At 36.0% G+C, this 15392-nt stretch overlaps 1 protein-coding gene across 1 annotated transcript in view; it reads left to right on the top strand.

Annotated features, from left to right (window-relative positions):
• The window catches only part of U2SURP (U2 snRNP-associated SURP domain containing), a 37686-nt gene extending 22733 nt beyond the window's left edge, over window positions 1–14953 (top strand). The window contains exons 19-25 of the mRNA XM_009870795.1: window positions 7–102; window positions 636–702; window positions 1675–1837; window positions 9116–9226; window positions 11665–11783; window positions 12605–12781; window positions 14434–14953. Of these exons, the coding sequence (XP_009869097.1) occupies window positions 7–102; window positions 636–702; window positions 1675–1837; window positions 9116–9226; window positions 11665–11783; window positions 12605–12781; window positions 14434–14572 (872 nt within the window). The 3' untranslated portion in view covers window positions 14573–14953. The remainder of the gene's footprint in view (window positions 1–6; window positions 103–635; window positions 703–1674; window positions 1838–9115; window positions 9227–11664; window positions 11784–12604; window positions 12782–14433) is intronic.
• Window positions 14954–15392: the final 439 nt, after the last annotated feature.

The following is a 15392-nucleotide window of genomic DNA, read 5'->3' as shown; positions in this document are numbered from 1 at the left end:
TGACAGTGGATACAGCTGAAGATTCAAAAAAGAATGAGCCTATATTTAAAGTTGCCCCTTCAAAGTGGGAAGCAGTGGATGAATCAGAACTGGAAGCTCAAGGTTAGTTTTCGAAGTATACATTAAACTAAAACACTTCCATAAGTAAACTGAAAGCTTAATGTCACTTACAATTTCATGATTGTTTTCAGCTGTGCTGTTTAAAAGTGCTAACATCATTTCTGTAGTATTGCAGTAGGATATTCAGTTGTAGCTTTTTCACTTCAATGAAGAAAATACTGGTTTTCTTATTCTACTTCAGTTACTTACCAACCTTTAAAAATAATTTCCGGTTCATTAAGAATCAATATTGAAAAAAAAAACTGGATACATTCTTGGCAGTCTTTCTAATTACTTGTTTCGAAGATACAAAACTGACAAATATTTTACAAACTGACAAAATTTGCTTGCCTTTGAAGGATTTACTGAAACATGGTGTGCAATATTAGTGCTATTTTGAGTATTTCTGTGAAATAGTGTGTATTACATGCTGGTAAATTTTATCACATTTTAATTTCTGTTATTTCTACAAATACTAATTTTCAGATTAAGTGATAACTCTTTCTGTGTTAAAGTGATCTTACTCTCTCTTCTAGCTGTTACTACTTCTAAGTGGGAGCTTTTTGACCAACATGAAGAATCTGAGGAGGAGGAAATTCAAAAGTAAATACTTTTTCATTATGATGAAAACACATTAAGTTTCTACCTCTAAGGTTTAGTGTCTTTTGGAATTCCTGTTAAGATAGATATGTATCATGAGAGCAGAACAAAAATGAAATTTGTAAAGTAGGAAAATAAGAAAATGGAGAAAACCCAGGATTTTACTGCATCGTGCTTTCAGCCACCATATTTTTTTTTTCCACACGATGAATTACACCTCTAGGTAGAGTTGTTAACCAGAATATTATGTTGGTTTGGTAACTTAATGTCAAATAGCAAGAAATAAGGTAGTAGTGTTTTAGAGTCTGAAAATCTTGATGTCATGTATGTGAGGATTTATGTAAGCCTCTGGATTTTGCTTTTGAGACAAACACAGTCCTGATGTATATGTTTTTTGGATGCTAATAGATTCCATACCATCTGTTGTTTTTGAGCAGTCTTTTACTTTGTTCTTTAGGCAGTTACGAACATCTGTTAGAAATGATTTAAATACCTTGCTTCATTGTGTATAGTCCTGCAGTACTCTAGTGGCCAGTCTGGGAATATAAATTTTAATGTGTCTCAGGTTTGTCTCTAAAAAGCAAAAGTGTAGTAAATTTTACTTCATAAAACTTACTATATCTGAAAAGCACAATTATAGCACTTCTAAGAGATTTTCTTGAGATAGTGGATTTGTTTTGTAGTTAGATCTGTAATTAGATATGGATTTGGTGATTGTAACTTTCAAGACTTCTGCACTCTTAATCAACAGTGTAAATTATCTGAGTAATAAAGCCAAATGATTTAATTAAATGAGAGTACTAAGATACCTGTGACACAGTTGGAGGCTATCTTGTAGACTTGCATAATAGAATTTTACTTAACAGATTTCAAAACTACTAACTAATCATAGAAACTAAGTAGAAGAGATGGTAAATTTTGTAACAGATAATTGTCTTACATTATATATATCAGTTAATTATGTTTTCTGTACAGTCAAGAAGAAGAAAGTGAAGATGAGGAGGACACTCAGAGTTCTAAGTCAGAAGAGCAACACATGTATTCCAATCCTATTAAAGAAGAAATGCCTGAATCCAAGTCATCGGTCAAATATTCAGAAATGAGTGAAGAAAAGCGTGCCAAGCTCCGAGAGATAGAGGTCAGCATGTGATGTTTTGTGCCACTCTTCTGTACCTTTCCAATCCTCCCTCCCCCAAGTTCTCTACGTATAATAGGGAGTTATTTTTACCGAAATAATTATAGTTCTATTATATAGTGGTTATTTTAGTCCACTGTATGCTTATAAAGGTATGGATTTTTTTACAGCCTTACCTTGCTTTGGCTTTCAAAATAATGCAGGGGAAAAAAAATGAAAAATTGAGTCAGGGGATATTTTACTTTTCTTTTTTCAGTGTCCTTTTCTCAGTAGCACTGATAGCCTTAGATTGCTTGGATTCCTCTACACTTTCTTCTTGTTGGTAAATGGAAGTGACTTTTGGATGTGGCCTTAGTCCTGTGCCTTTCTTGGTATTTCTCTTGCCTTGCATTTAAAAGTTGTTTTTTTCACTGTGTCAGCCATCAAACCAAGAAGTTGATGCAATCAAAACTAGGTGGTTCTGGAAATGGGGTATTTTAATTGAAGACCTACATGCAGTTTATAGGGCTCACTTATTCGTTTATTCTTTCTCCAAGCATAAGTATTAGTATAACTATTAATGTTGATGAGGACAGATTCTTCTTTTGTTGGCTTCTGAGCTTGTGTGTAGCCTTTCTGTCATACCATGCCATGAAAAAAACAGATTTTAAATTACATGTGACTTTCCAGCTTGTATTCAGTATTAAAACCCACGATACTTTGAGTACTGATATTCTTGTACCTTCTTTTCAGTGCATTAAAAGGATATTAAAAAGCTGATAAACTACTTGTTGCGGTTGTAGCATTTTCAAGTGACAGCTTGTAATTCGGGTGATATTTTGAAGGTGAAATTATGGCTGCCTACCTATTTATGCTAGAATGTACTAGTTAGCTAAAATCCAACAGTAGCAAAGCTCTGTAATATGAAGATGTACAAGTGATAATTCTTTAAAATGTCACAACTGCTTTCTCCCACATGTTTCTGTTTTGTAGTTCAGATTATTAAAATTAATGGACTGTAACTAAACACCTAGAAACCTCTTCTTTGCATAGCAATTTGAAATTTCGTGATACTTGTCCATTAGAAGTAAATTCTGAATTTGAGGAAAGCTAAACCAGATTTATATCTGACTTGACTCATGATGGCAGCAGTTCTGTAGGAAATACATGATGTTAGACTAACAAAAGTACAAGTGAAACTAATTTTCACTGTGCTGTAATAATGATTGTAGCAGTTATGGAAAGGGCTCCTTTCAGATTGAGTATCTTGTATAGATGATATCTTGGTAGTTGTGGAGACAGATTAGGAAATGATTCAGTTTAATCATTGTCAGTTTTACACAGCACAGCTGTTCTAAGTTCTTTCAGCAGTGTATCCTGTCTGTAATAGTTTTAGGTGGTAAACATTTGTGCACGCTGCCATCTTTATACTTTGTAGTAAATAAATCACCATCACAGTTTCAGACTTCTGGAGTGCCCGAAATGTATTGAGGGTTTGTTTTGATTTTTTTCATTTTCAGAACATTTCACACATGATGCAGACATACTTAAATTTTAAAATTTGTCCTCACGTTTGTGATTGGCAGGGAAGGACTCCCTGTATTACTTTAAAATATTCACACTCAAAGTTTCTTCTTAGTATGTACCCAGTCCCTGCAAAAGAACACATCCATTATTAAATTTGAGGGGAGGAACTGAGAAAAAAACCCCAAACGATTATCAACTTTAACAACTATGCCATCTAACACACACAATTAAAAATGTCATGTAAAATCGTTAGCAAAAAAACGGCAAAGTGTGAATCTCTAGTAGTTTACTCAGTGACTACCAGGGAAGTTGGAACATGTTTTTTTCGGGAAAATTCATGAATACAAACAACAGTTATTTCCCTTGCCACAGTTAGTAAATGAAATTTGTCAACTAGGAGGGGAAAGTGTAGTAAGAAACTTTGACCACAGCCATCAGAGAAGGCTAGTTATGAAGCTGTTCTTTGCCTTCCTCCATACCACTGTTAATCCTACTGAAGTGTAAATTCTTTCCAGCAAAAGCAGAGGCTTTTTTGCCTCTGCTAAAAAGGCTGAAGAACAGTGATTTCTTTACCTTTTTTTTTTTTAAGCACTTCACTTTGCATTAGAACTCAAATTTCAGAATGGTCTTTGTAGTGCTGTATATGTGTGTATCTCTTTCCCCGCTTCAGGGACCTAGAAAGGTGTATTCCTCTTTGTAGAGAGACCTCAGTGCTGTGAAGTGTTAGAAAAATGGGAATTTTATGTTGCTTAGATTGATCATTAAGCTTTTTTCCTCAGAATGTACAAAAAGTCGCGGAAAAAAATGAAGTGGCATTGTCCTTCTTGGACCTTTCTCTAAGGTACTTTACTTCTGTCTCCGTCTTGCTGTGCAAGATGTTAGAATCCAGCCTCAAAAAAAGCCCAGGACAGGCTTCATCTGCAGCAGGAGACAGGCTCTTAGAGCCTTTCTAGTATGTACCACTAAGCTTCAGGAGATGCAGAGCTGGATTCTGTTACGCTGTTCATGTCTGTGCTTAGTACCCCCTTCCCAGTCTGTAAATAGAGATGATTTCCTCCCCCTCAAAAAAAAGTTTGTCCTGGTATTTGAGGTGTAGTTTTATTTTTTTTTTTACCAAGAGCCAAGAATTTTTTGCTCTGTGTCCCAAAGGAAAGGAAGGCACTCTCCTTGTTTTCTTGATATGAATTCCTGTACCAGACAAGATTATAGTTTATGTAGTGGTTTATTAAATCTCTAGCAGAAAATTGCTACAACACAGGTAAGCGTAGTCCACAAGAGCAGGTTGTATCCAAGGCCTCTTCTGGATTTTAAGGCTGTATATACCTTTGTCAAGAAACTGAAGTTCTATACAGTTCCCATTATTTCTTTCTCTGGATTATCGTGCTTAGTATGCAGAATACTTGCTTTTGTGTATTTGTTCGTGAAGACCTAGGAACTATGTGACACATGGAATTGTCACTAGAACAATATAACCCTTCGGTGTTTGCAATCTGTGGAGGTTTCTGTGCCTAGCTCGTTTGATGCCACTGCAAAATGGCAAAAAGATAGCCAGTTAAATATTTTAATCATTGTGGTTTAATAATGCATGAGACAAAGTGGCACTTGCTTGACCAACGTTTTTGCTATTTGTAGCTGACAAAAGTGAGGAACTGCTTAGCTCTACATGTGACATCCTGTGAGTGTGATTGAACATGCAGAGGCTTGTTAGAGCTGAAGAGGTATTTCATGTGTACATCATGATCACTGACGTTATGATATTGTAGCTGCAGAAGTTCCACTGCTTGCAGACTTCCTGGAAAACTTAAGCTTTCAAAGCTTGTGTTGCTTTGGTGCTGGCAGTCTAAGACTTGTTGCAGCCATTGTTGGGCAAGTCTGTTGTAAGGAAAAATAAGACTTTGATCTGCTTCGATGTCAATACTGTTTGTAATCAGTCTAGAATTTGAAAATAGATTCATTTTCAGCAAGGGAGGCTACCCATAGCACACCTGTTTCTGTCAAAATGTGAAAAGCTATGGGTACCGCTTCAGATTTTGTCATTCTGTGGTTTCCATGAATGGTGGTAGCAAGATGTAAGCTTTTCTGTACCGTGGTCGCTTGTTAGTCTCTAATCAAGACCTGAACTACTAGGGAATGTTGTATCTTTTACACTTTCAAGTTTAAAATTTCAAGAGGAGAACCAATACACCAGAGGCATGTTGCAAATCTGTTCATTGTGAATTTATGAGAGATACCTCCTGATGGTTAGGGAGCAAGATGATCCTTGTATTGGAGCATTTAGCAGAGATTACTTAGAGGAACTTCAGTTACTTTTGGCACTTCTGCATGCAGTCTCTGAAAACCTCCAAATTCTCTCTACCGTGGGAGACGGCTGTGCCTAAGAAATTAGTATTACAAAGTTTTGGCAAAGAGTTTTGAAAAATTTTCCCCTGACTCCAGAGATAGTATGGTTGAAGTCAATGTATCTATTCCTAAGGATGAACAGGCTTAGTAGATTTTTCCTATTGGACAACAAAATACTTAACAGTGAGAATATATTAGTTTTTCTAAATGCGGGTTTACAAAGTGGAATCCTTAGAAAATTCATCAATTCAATTCTTAAGCAGTTTTAATCTTAAGGATCTTTTTATCCTGAGGGAGTATCTGAAACTTTATGATGGGAGTATAAGCATCATGTGCTCTACATGGAAAGATCCCCAAGAATGTTCACTACGACCGATAAGCTATGAGTAGTGTAATGCTGAAGGAATGTAACCAAACATGTAAGTTTATATTGTAATTCTGAGCAGTAGAATTCTTCAGAGAACTCTTTTCTGGACTTTGGGACCTAAGTAATGCCTTTTATTTTAAAACATAGTTACCACTGTAACTAAGTAGGGCAAGTAGCAAAAGCTGCTGTACATGAAGGTCTAGTATGACCTGATCTAGCTGTTCACCTCAGCTGAAAGGGAATATGCTGATCCTACCTTTAACCTCAGGCACTTCTTCTTCTTCTCCTGAGTCAATACATCTCACTAATGCAGGGAGAAAAAAATTGAAGGTAGAGGATGGCTTTCTGCCAGATTAGTGAATTCATCTGGTTTATGGAAGGCTCAGCCCAGCCCTGCAGCTGCTGCAAGGGTAGGCTGGAGGAGGAACCTTTGCTTGGAGTGCAGGAGTGGAGGAAGAAGATGGAAGAGAATGATCTTTCTGTATTGAGCTGTTGATATCATCCCAGTGTTTTGTAATATTTCGTCTCCTTTTCTAGGGGACGTACTAGAGGTGATTTCCTCTACCCGTAGCATCTTTCTAAAAGGAGTCAGTTTACGTGTGTTCAAAGGGAGATACAGCAAGTGTGCAGAAGAGGGATCCATTGGTGATTGATCTGTAAAAGGCCACAGGTGTCTCAAGAAACCATATGATCTTAATATAGTTGAAGTTTGGGGATGTGTTGAGTCAGTGGTTATTGTATAAGATTTTCCTGTTTTTCCTCTCTTCCTCTACGCACCTGCTGATAACTACTTTTTTTTTAATTCTCCCTCCCTCCTCTGACCACACTTATTAGAAAAAATATATGCAAAGAGTTCTCTTGGCATTTTAAATTTCATGCCAGCTGTGGGTTGTGTGACATGCACGTAAGACAGGTTACTAGAAGTTCAGCATTTCTTTGTGTCGAGATTAGTGTATTAAAGTCTGTTGACTGGATACTTAGTTTTTCCTCATTTCATGTTACTTTGGGCTATAGACTTATGCTTTGTTGATTTCAAAATGTGGTTAAATGCAGACAATGTCACAGCTTTGCAAAAAAAGTAAATTAAAATGTAAAAAATGTCAATAAAATCTTGTAAGGATGGGAGTTTGTTTTAGGGGGGTGTTGGTTTTTTTTTGTTGTTGTTTGGGGTTTTTTTTGTGTTTGTTTGTTTTTTATCTGGTTGATTTAGTTGGTAGCACAAAGTAGATCTCGCTGTGGGCATGTTCATACCGTGACAGCCCAAGGAGGCCTTCTGGATCAGCTAAGCCTTCTCTGTACTGTTTGGTACCGAATGTGCTCAGCAACTTATGGCCTTGGAGTCTGCATGATGATAGAGAATGCTGTCTTGATTTCTTATCAGAAAAAGTGGTGCAGGGTGCCACTGAATATGTAGTTCCAAGAGGTATTTCTGCTTTTGAAACTTTTACATTTGAAGGCGAGGAGAAAGAAAAAATGTCTTTATGAAAGGTGGGGTGATATGTGACAAATCATGGTCACTTTTCCTTTGGTCGCAGACTATTTAATTGACAGAATTGTAAACAAAAATGAAAAATGCTCAACTATAGGTAGAGCATACTCTATATAAATGAGGGGAGTAAGCAGAACATTTGTCAGAAGCTTAGCATGGTACGAGATACACTTTTTTTTTTTTTTTTTTTTTTTTTTCCCCCATCCATCATGTTTGACACTAAATGAAAAATGTGTTGTTGGCATAAGCTCTGTAACTGAAAGTAGAGCCATGCTTGCCTGGGTTTTATGTTTCTTAATGCATTTGTTCTTTTGATTAATCTGTTTTTGTGATACCTTTCCTTTCTGCCCAGTCAGTAATCGGAAAGGCTGATTAGAATATTTGGCATCCTCATATCCTGTCTGGCCTGCTGCTTTTGAGAGGGGAGAGGAAGCTTTATGGTTTGATTTTTGTGCCTACTTCATATTAGGGAATTGAGGACCTGGAGAATAAGAATCATTTAAGATACTCAAAATGGACACAGTTGCAAAGTCTCTTCCTTTGGGTGTTTCCAGTGTGGAGTAGTTAATTTCTAAAGAGAAAAGTATTTTATGTGTTTGCTAAAAATGAAACCTCAAGCACTGGAAAAATCTACTCACATATGACTGTGGAGGTCTGTGTTGAAGCAGGAAATACTGGAGGGTCAGAACATAAACATTTTGAAGGGAGCTGACAAATACAGCATTACTTAATATCAAGCTCTTCCCCACCTCCACAGAAAAGAGACACCTGTTTATTAAAAAAAAATAATTAAGGACTGTTTGTAAAAGGCCATGTCAGTAAGAATAAAGAATTGACAACTTATAGGCGATATGAGAGTAGTTTTATTATATGAATCAGTTTGGATTGTGTATCCAGTCCAAAATAGAACAAAAATCCACATAGAGAAATTCTGACATTTGCCTAACTTTGTGACTAGTTGGAGATGATATTGCAGTAAATTTAGTGTTACATCTAGAAACACTAGTGAACTGAATTATCTTGCTAAGCTTGATAGCACGTGAAAGAGCATTATGTTAGTAAAACACTTTTTTCAAGCCAGTCGCTCTGTGCAAGCAGCCCTGAAGAGATGCATTTGTTTTGTGTGTTAATTATGTCAGTCATTTGATTTTAATATTTAGGGCTAAATGGGAAAAAAGGCAGTTTCTGAAGGAAAACTTGGAGTAGACAAGAGAAGCTGAAACAATGTATTAAGACACCTGCAGTAAATTATGTCATTTTGAAAGAAAAAAACAGATAATGATCTAAGACATATAAGGGTTCAGTATTCTAATGGTGGGGACAGAATTTAGTAGAATAACAGAAAAGAATCCCTTTATTTTTAGTGCTTAACATGTCTGTAAACCACTGCAGGTGCCTGCAGACCAGTGTGCGGTTTTGTTGTTTTGATGGAGTTTAAGTTAGTATTGTTTTGTGCACAAATTTGTATAGAAAGAGTGAAGAACACAGGTTATAAATCATGGAAAATTTTATTTTCAGCCACCTGCTTAACGGGATAATAATAAGCCAAATAACCTAATGGTCAGTATTATTTTCACAGCTTAAGGTGATGAAGTTTCAGGATGAGTTAGAGTCTGGGAAAAGACCCAAGAAACCAGGCCAGAGTTTTCAGGAACAGGTTGAACACTATAGAGACAAGCTGCTCCAGAGGGTAAGAAATGTTCTTTGTTTGGCTCTGATTCTGTAATAGGCTTTGAATGAGTTTATCAAATGTAAGGTGGCATTAAGTATAACAACGTATGGTTCTCGTTAAAATTCTACTGCAATATCACACTGCATGTCTGAGTCCAAGTGCTTCCTGCAGAGTAGCTATAATCTCTCTTTTTAATCAAAATAATGTAGCATTTCACAGTGTACAGATGGGTATCATCAGAATGTATTGAAACCTTAAAGAGGTCACTTGTTGAATATAGTACATAAAGCAAACTGTTAGCTGTGGGAAAAGAAAGGGAGAGCTGTAATTGAAGATGCTCATCGTACTTTATATTTTTACTTTTAGTAGTTCATCAGTTGTGCCTATAGGCTTCCAAAGGAAGAAAAAGAATATTATTAAGCAGCAGATGTTCTTCTGACTCTCCACTGTCTGAGACTTCCTGAATAATTTCAGCTGATACTGTCACCCAGAAGTGAATAATTCTGTATCATTATTGTTTTTAGTAGTCCTATATGGACAGTGAAATCAGAGAGGCTTTAAAAATTAGCATCGTATATGTGATGTCATGTGACCTTGAATCTTTGAAGCATAGCAGAACAACATATAACCTGTTTAGGCAAGGTGGTTAGGGAGAGAGAAGTGGCAGTTGCTTCTTGAATCTGGTTTTACAGCCTATCAGATCAGTGATGAAATTAGGTACCCATGCAGTTTCTTGGAAGCTAAATACAAATAGGCAGTTTTCACCAGGAGTTGCTGTCACTTGCTCTTTGCATCATTTGGTGCTCAATATCTGACTAATTCACTGAAGTAATTTGTGCAGTAGTTTGGAGGAAGAGACTTGTAAAAATTAAGAAAGCTGATCACAGGAGATACACATATTTGGCAGTTGATGTTAGCAGTCAAGACTATTTGTTATAAGTAACTTTCCTTTAAAATGTAGTTGTAACCTAAAACTTTCTACTTCCTCAGTGTTTTCTGTAGTTGGAGAAAGAACTGATTTGTATAGTAAGCACAGAATGTTTAGTGAGGCAGTAGCTTTAAAAAACCAGAAATTGTAATCCTCGTAAATGTGGATGCCTTGTGTTTATATTAGTTCAACCAGCTTGCAGTATTTTAGATTTTTAATGATGATTCACTTTCACTTTCAACGATGAAGTTAAGAGATACTTAATGATAATTAAAAAAGGTATTCTTTAAAACAATAAACCTGTTGTCAAGGGAATAATATCTTTTGCTTTAATGCCATGATACAGTTAGTTTGTATAATAACGTAATACTGATTCTGATTGCATTTCCCACCAACTTGGTGGCTGCTCATATTGTCTTAATTCACTATAGAATAACCTTTCCAAGAGTGAACTTCCTTGTAGTATTGTATATTGTTAAGAGAATAGGAACTTACAGCTATTTAAAATACTGTTTACTCCTATTTATCCAGATGAAGCAGTTAGTTATGATATCAGATAAGCTCGGCACATCTGAAGAGCCCATTGGAATCTAGCAGTAGTTTGCAATAGTAAATATAATTATAACAGACACTTGAAAATTTTACTATTAAGTCTTCCATGTAAAGAACATGTGAGGCTAGATTAGTATAGCTGTCCTGGTATTTCCCACACTTGTGTTATCATTTCTCCTCCCTCCTTCTATTACTATTTTTTTTTCCTCTTCCCCTTCTTTCTTCCATTTAGCTTAATCACTTCTTCTTTATGGGGTACGCAGAGAATATCTGTTTATTTTTTTTGCCATGTGTTCATAGAAGGGATTATTTTTTGTGCCAATACTGAAAGAAACACATCTCTTGTGTTCAAGCTTGCTGAAGCTTTATGTTTATTTTGTATAATTAATTTTCCAGTTATTTAATGGGCAGACAAGGTGTGTTCAGATATATATTTTCTTTCAAAACTGTCCCATCGATATATAGGAATGGACCATGTTTGTGGGCTATTTTTGACAAAGTAGATGTTATTGCAGAATTTTATTTGTATTTTTGTTTTGTTTTTAAATGTCGTGTAGTTACGAAATTACCTCATTTTTCAGCCTGGATTAATGAAGATTAATGCATATGTTTTAAGTAAAAAGAGATTCCTGGTATTTTTGTGTTTAATTAAGTTTTTAAAAATCTATTACAGCTGTTATGTTTCCTTGAAATTTGTAAAATAGAAGACTGTTCATTTCCAATTAGATACTCAGACTTTCTCACAGACTGTGACATCTTGCATATTTTTGTCAGTGTTTGTGTTAAAATAAGTATTTCTGCTGTGGACAAAGCAGTAGTAAAGATTTGAAAAGCAGGTATGCTGTGACTGATATTTGCTTCCCAGACAACGTGCTGTGTTCCTTTAGTGCTTAGTACTTTTGTGCTTAGCTTGATTGTTTTTATGTAATAGTTAGTCACACCTCATCTGAAATCATGAATGCTTCTAATAATTCAGGAAAAAGAAAAAGAGTTGGAAAGGGAACGGGACAGAGACAAAAAAGACAAGGAAAAATCCGAATCCAGGTCCAAAGATAAGAAGGAAAAAGAGGAATGTACACCAACAAGAAAAGAGAGGTATGGCTTTCCTTGGAGTAAAGTGGATCAAAGGAAGAACCTTACAGTTGAAATTTTTGAATACAAGAGGACCCTTAAAATTAGGTTGTGCCACGCATCTTACTTTAAAGGAAAACCACAAATGCCGAATAAGAAACAAACATGCATTGCACATTGAAACATGCTTTGCAACTTGAAAGGAATTGTCATTTTTATCCTGCCCCAAGTGATGCCCTTTTGAGTAGAATCCCCTTTTGTCTTATTTAGGCCATGAGGAAACATGCTAAAATGACCAGTTAAAGCCAGTTAAAAACAGGTTATGCTTAACTCTTTTTTTAGCAGTAAATTGACTGCTGTGTGTTAGTCTGAACTGTGCTGCAGTCATACCACAAATTATTTGCAGTAGTTTAAATGTTACTCATCTTATAGTGAAAATACTTCAGAACAACTAGTTTTTAGGGTAGTTGATTGTACAGTCTGATCTTCTAATACTTGTATAGCCAATCTCTTCTGTGGTATTAAGTGTAGATACGGTAAAACGCCTTGCTTCTCTGGAAACTATGACAATGTTTTTACATTGCAGTAAACAGAGATGAGTCACAGGCTTTTTTTTCCCAACCAGTGAAAATTTAGTGCACAAGTTGAACTTGATTTTTTAGTTTATTTGTTTTGTTTACATAATAAAAATCCTAGTAGTTTTTAATTACTGGAAAGTATCTAAAATGATCATTGGCAAAAGAAAGTATCTACAGAAAGGAATCACATTTTCCTAATTACATTTTCCCATTTCTGCGTGTCTCTGTATGTGTATATACGTAACTGCATTTGCTTTCTTTGCAAAGGAAAAGACGACACAGTGCTTCACCCAGCCCATCTCGCAGCAGTGGCAGTAGACGAGCAAAATCTCCGTCACCAAAATCAGAACGCTCAGAGCGCTCTGAACGGTCCCACAAGGAGAGTTCTCGTTCTCGGTCGTCACATAAAGATTCTCCCAGAGATGCTAGTAAAAAAGCCAAAAGGTAAGCTGATATTTTCTCTATTTCACGTTGTAGAAAGGTTAAGTACATAGGTGTGTTTTCATTGAGGGTTCTTTGTGTTTTTTAACAGAGCACATTTGATGCACAAGTATTTTCTCTCATAATGGACTGTACTGTATGTTTCTGGTTAGTATCTTTTGGATGCTTGGTTTCTGAAATGTCTGCAGCCTTGATAGTTAAAAGACTCTTCACTTCCATGTTCTTGTTTACCTGCTTACTGGTAATTTTGGAAACTAATTATTTGGTTTAAAGTACTTTGCTGCTTTATTAGCTTTCTTTTTGAAGGACAAATATTCCATAGCCTGGAGAATTACAGTAAGCATGCTGTCTTTCACTTGATTAGAGAAGCTTACATGAAACTTCTGTCATGGGGTTTGTTTTCTTCTAATGAAAAAAATCTAGATTAAATGCTGTGTATGGGTTTTTGTTTCCAAAGTAGTATTTCCTAATTTCCAGACTGATATAAGTATTTATCTCTAGCTAATGTTCAACCTGGGGTGAGATTTTATTATTGGATTGATGCTTTTGTAGCTCAAAACTTGAAAATTGAGCTTCCACTTGTTTTAGAGGTGTAGAATATCTTATTCATGTAATATTCCTCAGACTTGCTGAGGAAAATTCCTTTGATGCTGTTGAGAAAATCGTATTTACAGTAATTGGATTCTTCTGCTGTAAGTTAGGACTTCAAATAAAGTAGAAAAGTATTTGAGGTGAAATATTTTTAGTGTTAATATGATGGTCATTAATCTGATACAATGTAAATTGAATTAGATGTGAGCTAGATGACAGTAAGTTTATTCAGTGTCTGTCTTTTTTTCTGTGAGGTTATATCACAAGCTGAACACATTTGAGAATCAGAAATGTTTCAGCATAGAATCATAGAACGTGTTGGGCTGGAAGGGACCTTTGAAGGTCATCTAGTCCAACTCCCGTGCAGTGAGCAGGGACATCTTTAACCAGATCAGGTTGCTCAGAGCCATATCAAGCCTGACCTGGAATGTCTCCAGGGACGGGGCCTCCACCACCTCTCTGGGGAACCTGTTCCAGTGTTTCACCACCCTCGCAGTAAAGAATTTCTTCCTAAGGTCTAATCTAAATCTACCCTGGTCTAGTTTAAAACCATTGCCCCTTGTCCTGTCACTACAGGCCCTTGTAAACAGTCCCAAATTCTCTCAGCTTGTCTTTGTAGGAGAGATATAATAACTCTGATAATTTTGGGGACCCTTCTCTGGGCCTGCTCCAGCAGGTCCATGTCCTTCTTGTGTCGAGAGCTCCAGAGCTGGACATAGTACCCAAAGCACAATTCAACATAATTTTTCATTTCTTTTTCTCTTCCATATATGGATATAGGCTGCTACTAATACTAGAGGCAAGGTAGTTGAGGCATTAGAAGGACATGAATTGGTGTAATTTTTCTTGTGGCTTCTAAGCATCAAAATTAAGACAAAAATACCTTAAAAACCTTAAAATACAAAAATTGCCCTTTTCTCAAAAGCAAGATTTTGTTCCATTGCTTCACCTTACTAGAGAAACATATTTTCTGCCTTTTTTAGCTCAATAAAGGAGTGTCAAATAGCTGCAGAAAAAGTATTAAGAGTTAGTAATTGACGTAACTTTTTTTTTTTTCTTTGCAGGTCACCATCTGGGTCCAGGACACCCAAAAGATCAAGAAGATCACGATCCAGATCCCCTAAAAAGTCAGGAAAAAAATCCAGGTCTCAGTCCCGTTCTCCTCACAGATCTCACAAGAAGTCAAAGAAAAGCAAACACTGACAATGTTATATTTTTTATGATGCTGTCACTTACTGGAAATGCGGTTTTGTTTTTGTGCCTGAACAGTCTGTTAAAAAAAACAAAAAGGCATTCCTGATTTTTTTTTCTTTTTGTGAATGCACGTGTATACTCATGAGTATTGGCATCTGTAGACCTGTCATTGTTTTATATTGTACAAAATATCTTCATTGTGACTATTGCCCAAAAGAAACATTTTTGTTTTTAGAAGTTTCATCAGAAATGTGTGTAACTGATCTGCTGGCAGTAGTGATATTTTGGTTTAGAATGTTGTGACATAGCAGAAATAACTCCAATATTCCCCCTTTTTGTAGCTTTGACAATTTGAATTAGATTTCAAATAAAATCTGAACAGAAAATTAAGATGTTGTTTTCTTGCCCCACTGGTGATGCAGATCTCTAGAGGAATTCATAGTTTGTTTGGAAGTACTGTGTATTTCAGACATACTATGGTGCTTTGATCTTCCAGTATAGTGGTAACTCTGTTCCTGTTTTCGCTGGTTTGACTGTCCAGATAAAAGCACCTTTTGAAGCCAATAGTTGGGTTTTCTTTCCTACCATGATATTTCATTGTAAGAACAGTTGAACAGTCTGGTAGCTACCATGATAAGCTTTACAAGTAAATGTTTGCTTCATATTTCTCCATACAGGGAGTATCTGTGACACCAGAGTAATGCTCTTGTTTGTTTTTTAAAAAGGGCCTCCGCAGACATGCATCATATGTATATATATCAAATATATATGATGTAGCAATAACAAGCCATATTTATGGCGTGCATGGGGAACAATAAAAGGAGAGCAA

The sequence above is a fragment of the Apaloderma vittatum genome, unplaced genomic scaffold (genome assembly GCF_000703405.1).
Source record: "Apaloderma vittatum isolate BGI_N311 unplaced genomic scaffold, ASM70340v1 scaffold5446, whole genome shotgun sequence".
NCBI lineage: Eukaryota > Metazoa > Chordata > Aves > Trogoniformes > Trogonidae > Apaloderma > Apaloderma vittatum.
Note: the sequence above shows the minus strand (reverse complement) of the source record. Positions and strands in the feature narration are given on the sequence as shown.